Below are 6,373 nucleotides of genomic sequence, written 5' to 3'. Positions count from 1 at the left end.
TAGATATGTCATTGTTGGTAGATCTCAAGTGAATGATTTTATTGTGTTTTTCACCTTTGATAAAATTATTATGTGTTTTTATTAGTGAATTATTTCATTTTTTAGATAATAGTATCCTACGAGCCGTAAATCATTCATTTAGTAAGAGATTTAAATTTAAAAGTTATACTCGTAAAAAGATTATGGGGTCAAAAAGTTTAATATACAATTCACCTATTGACCAATCTACATATTTTATCAATATTTTTTAATTTTTTCAATTTTTTTATATTATTCTTTATATAAATAGTTAGTTTCAATTATATAGAAATATAATATATTACTTTATGCTTCGCTTTTATACTATTAAAAAACATATCTAAGTTCATTAGTCTCTATATAGTTAAATAGATTATTATTTTAGACATTCTTTTAAAACAACAAAACATATATAATTTATTTCAATGGATATGTGTTTCGACTTAAATCAGGTAATTACTATATGAATTATATATTTTTAACTATTGGATCAAGTTGGGCCAGATAAATAGACAAGAACCATTTTTTGAACTTTCTTATTTGTTTATGCTTTGTTTGGCATAATTGATTGAGCATCTTAGTTAATAGTTATATATAAAATTAAAACTTTAATTTTTTTTTATAGACATTACAAAAAATACGCATAGTAAAAAAAGTAAATTTATTATATTTATATCATAATGCTTTTATTCATATTTAAATTGACATGCAACCTACATTAAACAATTTAATTAAAGTATATATCTATTTATGTAAGAAATTTTTAAGATAATTTATATATATAATAAAAATAATACAAAATATCAAATTATCACAAAATCATTAAAATAAATATAAATATTATAAAATTATATTTTTTTTATTATTATATAATTTTATAATATATATAGTCAAAAGAAAATATAAATTATATTACTTAAAGAAATTAAATTTAATAAAAATCAAAGTATTATTTTAAAGCCTTACAAACAATTCATCTATAATTTATTATATTGTATTATAATTATTATGATATGTATAAAAGTATGAATGAGAGGTGAACTTATGAACCAATTAAAATATTCTTAATTTTTTTATAATATTTACAATATTAAAAATTTTAATATCACTTAAATTGTAATAATTTAAAAATAATAATAGAATTTTTCTATTATAATTTTATTTAAATATTAAAAATCAATACTTCCTATTTTAATTGGACAAGTAATCTTAAAATTAATTTTAAAATAAGTTATTTTTTATATTATTTATTAGAAAATTTGAATTCAAAAAGTTCAATGAAGCTAGCAATTTCTTTAATATGACTAATTTAAAATATTTATATTAAGGCTTCATTTCTTTCATGGAAAATAACTTACATATGAAAATATTTTTAATAGAAAATATTTTTCACTGTTGATTCTAACTAATGATATGTGTTTATATCATATATGTATAAGTGTTATCACATTATAATAAGATTACTAAAATTTAAAATATAAAAAATGATTATCTTTTTAAAAAGAGAAAGTCATTTTCTCTAAAAATAACTTTATTTTTTTAATTAGAAAAATATTTTTTATTGACTTATTTTTTAGAGTATTCTAAACATTAGAAAATATGAAAAATATTTTTTTAAAAAATATTTTTTTTGAAATAAACGGAGGCTCAATATTAAATAAAAATTGATGAAGAATAATTAAAGAAAAAATATTTTTTTGTGAAACAAACGGAGTCTCAATATTAAATAAAAATTGATGAAAGATAATTCAGGTTAAAGATTTCTAATCAATAAGTTCAAAATATCGCTTGACATAGACTTTAAGTTGCAATTTGATAAATAAAGTTGAAGAAGCCAAATCCCAATCCACTACCAGCCGAAGCTGTTGACGCTCATGAGAATTGATTAAAAGTTGATTTGGAATATTTAATGCTTACGCACATATTTTGACAGTCTCAATTTATCATTATTTTCTTAATTACTTTTCAAATTTCAATTTTTCCTTATATTCAAAGTAATATCTTCTCTATTTATTTATTTTTTAATGTGAAAGTAATAAATCATTATATTAATTATGAATGCTTATATATATATATATATATATATATATATATATATTTCAAATTTTATTATTATTTAATGAAAAATTATAATTAAAATTGAGGCTCGATTAGATGATTATACATATATCATATTAATATTATAATACATATGAAACTCAAATTCAATTATTTCAATTTGATTATCAATTTATCATGATATTAGTGGCATAACTTCAGTTATCTGTATTATATATGTTATTGGTGCTTGAACATATATTCCAATGTATTGTTAGGTATTTGGAATTGTAACAAAAATTTATCATGAATTTTAGAATATATAATTGGAAAGTGTGTGTATATATTTATTTATTTATTTTTAATTTGTTCTAAGTCAATTTTTAAATTAATATGAAAGGAAAATACTATACTAATTGCTCCAATGCATTTACATCAAGAAGATAAAAATAAAATATTAAAATTATAATATTTCAAAAGAGTTGCATAAAACCTTATATCAATGACAGAGGGAAAAAAAAAAAAACTTTGATTGATAATAATATGATATAATTTAATTAATCTTTTCATAATTATATTTTATTAACATTTTTATATTTTTAAAAATAAAATATTAACTGTGATATTTATTACTAAAATGAAAATTTTAAAAGTTATTTTAAAAAAGAAAATGATTTATATCATCATTAATGATATGCGTAGCCAAATTATTTGATACTAAATATATTAATATGCAATAATTATTTATAATTAATTATTTGATATATGTGCAATGCACATATTTCTAAAGACCAATATGTTTAAATGTCAAAAATAAATATAAATCATAAATAATTAAACTATATTGCATAATAGCATGTGATAGAAAAAAGATAATAATCATTAAAATTAAAATGATATGAAAAATTAGATATCAGCAAAATAATAAAATAAACATATATGACAAATAATATATATTTCAATTGATCACTCTAAAATTTGCATGAGAATTGGAATAAGTAATTTTATTTATTTATATAGATATAAATAAAATAATTTTAATTTAAGTGAAATAAAGAAAAAAAGGTAAACCAAGAAGGAAGATAAAAGCAGTAAATTTTATATTGTATTCATAAAAGTAGTAAAAGGCCAAAAACAAAAAAATGAAAATCCCATTTATTTTGATTTTGTGCAATAGGAAATTATTAGATTGATTTGTATTTAATTTTCAAATAATAACTATCAATCAAATTTTAATTTGTGAATAAAAAAATTTGAATAATTAATTTTTATTATACTTTTAAACTTATTTGATAACAAATATGTTTCAATTTAAATTATATATTGTAAATCAATTATAAATTATTAGGGGCTAATAAAAAAATTTGAAGATCCAATCAACAAAAATAAATATTTAGTACACTTATTTAAAATGTTTTTATAAATATTCAAAGAAATTAATAAAAATATGAGAGACTAATTAATAAAAGAATATTCATATTAATTCAATAAATTTATTCGTAAAAATGTTTATTAAATATAAAAATTATATTTATATTTAATGATAAATAATATATATATATATAAATTAAATAAAACTTAATTAATATATTTAATAATATTATAAAAATAAAACTCATATAAAATTTTACATGAACTGATGACGTGGTTTTTTTTTTTTATATATAAGGTTTTAATAGAAAAAATTAAGGATAAAATTGATTAATAATAGAAAATTCAAATAGAGAAGTTTCTCTTAATTACTAATTCAAAGATTACAAATTCAAAACTTTTAATAGGATGGAAAATATAAATCGAAGAAAATACGCTTTAACCGTCAAAAGAAAAAGCGGCGCCTAATAAATTTCCATGCGCCATACGTACACGTGAACATTAAAAAACACGTGAAAAATGTGCTAACTATACTACGTATATGCTTTCCTCATTATTAATTTTATTGTTTATTTTCTGTTAAAAAGAAACCTTTAGATAATAATAATGACTTTTGTATAAAACATTTAGATAATAATAATAATAATGACTTTTGTATCTATCAAGCCAATATTCGGAATATAAAAATAGTGCCGACTCTCACGTGGACCTAATAATTTTTCCATGTTACTGTTTTCCTGACAACTTATAAATATGCCCCCATGCCTTCGCTGCCAAATCTCATATCCTATGATAGAATATTAAAAAGAAACTCATTCATATTTTTCATATTAAGCATCAGCCTGCGCAGAAAATCATCCTCCATCTATCGACATGATAGTTGAGCTTCTACTCTTGTTCCTCCTGCTCATTTTCTCTTTCCTCCTCTTCTTTTTCTTTACCACTGGAAGTTCAAAATCTGAAAAATCTATCTCCAGCCATCTCCCAAAATCTTACCCATTGATAGGTTCCTCTTTCGCTATAAAGGCAAACTTCGACCGACGAGTTCAATGGACGTCGGATATTCTCCAAACTATACCTTCTGCAACATTTGTCCTCCACCGCCCTTTGGGCCTTCGCCAGATCTTCACCGGAAACCCGGCCAATGTCGAACATATACTCAAGACTCACTTCCAGCATTATCAGAAAGGACCTTTTACTCGACACACTCTCTTCGACTTCCTTGGCAATGGTATCTTCAATTCCGACGGTGACACTTGGAAGTTTCAGAGGCAAGTTGCCAGCCATGAATTCAGCACCAAATCTCTGCGTAAATTTGTTGAGACTGTGGTTGATACTGAACTCTCTCAACGCTTAATTCCAATCCTCTCTGATGCAGCTGCCAATAGAACAGTACTTGATTTGCAAGATATTCTTCAGAGATTTGCTTTTGACAACATATGCAAGATCGCTTTCGGGTATGATCCTGCGTATTTGTCGCCTTCTCTTCCACCCGCACCTTTCGCAGAAGCTTTCGAAGAGAGTGTCAGGATCATCAGTGATAGATTCAATCGTTCTTTTCCTATAATATGGAAAATCAAAAAGTTTTTCCATGTTGGATCTGAAAAACGTCTCAAAAAAACCATGTCTCAAGTACGCGATTTTGCCATGAACATAGTCAAAGGGAAGAAGGGAGAACTCAAGCAGAACTCTTCCCTCGAATCCGTCGATCTCTTGTCGCGATTCTTGAGCTCTGGCATTTCCGATGAGACCTTTGTCACTGATATTGTCATTAGCTTCATATTAGCCGGTCGTGACACCACATCCGCGGCTTTAACATGGTTTTTCTGGTTACTTTCGAAAAACCCACAGGTAGAAGCTGAAATTCTTAAAGAAATACGAGAGAAATCAGACGTACCCATTTTCGAAGAAGTAAAGGACATGGTGTACACCCACGCTTCCTTATGCGAGACCATGAGATTGTACCCTCCAGTTCCTGTGGACTCCAAAATTGCAGTGAGCGACGACGTTTTGCCTGACGGGACAGCATTGAAGAAGGGAACTAGAGTCACATATCATCCATACGCGATGGGTAGGCTAGAGGTCCTGTGGGGTCCGGATTGGGCTGATTTCAAGCCAGAAAGGTGGCTGCAAGAAGCAGATGGAGTCAACAACAAACGGAGTTTCATTGGGAGAGATCCCTACACCTATCCGGTGTTTCAAGCCGGGCCAAGGGTTTGTTTAGGAAAAGAAATGGCGTTCTTGCAAATGAAGAGGGTGGTTTCTGGAGTCCTAAGTAGGTTTAAAGTGGTGCCAGCGGCAGAGGATGGTGAGGAGCCGGTTTTTATTGCCTATCTCACGAATAAGATGAAAGGTGGCTTTCCAGTGACGTTTGAGAAAAGAATTGCGTACTAAATGATTAAATCTTGAATAAATTTGTTGGTTTAGTGTAATAAATTGCTTCTATTACAAAATATTCACGTAGTTTGTTTTCTAATCGTGGATTATTGTAAGTTTGTTCCATTGAACAAAGCAAGATTTAGCTGTATATTAGTTAAATAAAATTTTAGATTTGAAAAGAATATTTTTTTTTTACAAATTTTTAGTTTCATTTTTAGTTTAGAGTTAACTAATTAACATATCACCTTTAACATAATTATAAATAAAAGATTTTTCTTTCCTAAATTTGATTTATCATAAATCCAATATACACAGTATATGATAGAACTCATGGATTAAATATAAGAGTATTACATATTTATGTCTTGGATTTATGATGCACCCGGTTTAGATAAATTCTATAAATATAATTAATAAATTTTTTAAAAAATTATTACTAATGAGTAGAATTAATTTTTTTTATTTATTTTTGTTGTTAAAATATCACACCCACACAAAATAAAGAACATAAAATTTAACATGGTTCGACGTAAACCTACTTCACCAAACAAATTCACTATCGAGGAAA

The 6,373-nt window shown here is 25.1% G+C and overlaps 1 protein-coding gene across 1 annotated transcript; it reads left to right on the top strand.

Annotated features, from left to right (window-relative positions):
• The first annotated feature begins 4,200 nt into the window (after positions 1-4,200).
• LOC110668625 (cytochrome P450 94A2) lies at positions 4,201-5,999 on the top strand. Its single transcript, XM_021829956.2, has one exon. The coding sequence runs from the start codon at positions 4,300-4,302 to the stop codon at positions 5,818-5,820; it is 1,521 nt and encodes a 506-aa protein (XP_021685648.2). The 5' UTR covers positions 4,201-4,299; the 3' UTR covers positions 5,821-5,999.
• Positions 6,000-6,373: the final 374 nt, after the last annotated feature.

This window comes from Hevea brasiliensis, chromosome 2 (genome assembly GCF_030052815.1).
Source record: "Hevea brasiliensis isolate MT/VB/25A 57/8 chromosome 2, ASM3005281v1, whole genome shotgun sequence".
NCBI lineage: Eukaryota > Viridiplantae > Streptophyta > Magnoliopsida > Malpighiales > Euphorbiaceae > Hevea > Hevea brasiliensis.
Note: the sequence above shows the minus strand (reverse complement) of the source record. Positions and strands in the feature narration are given on the sequence as shown.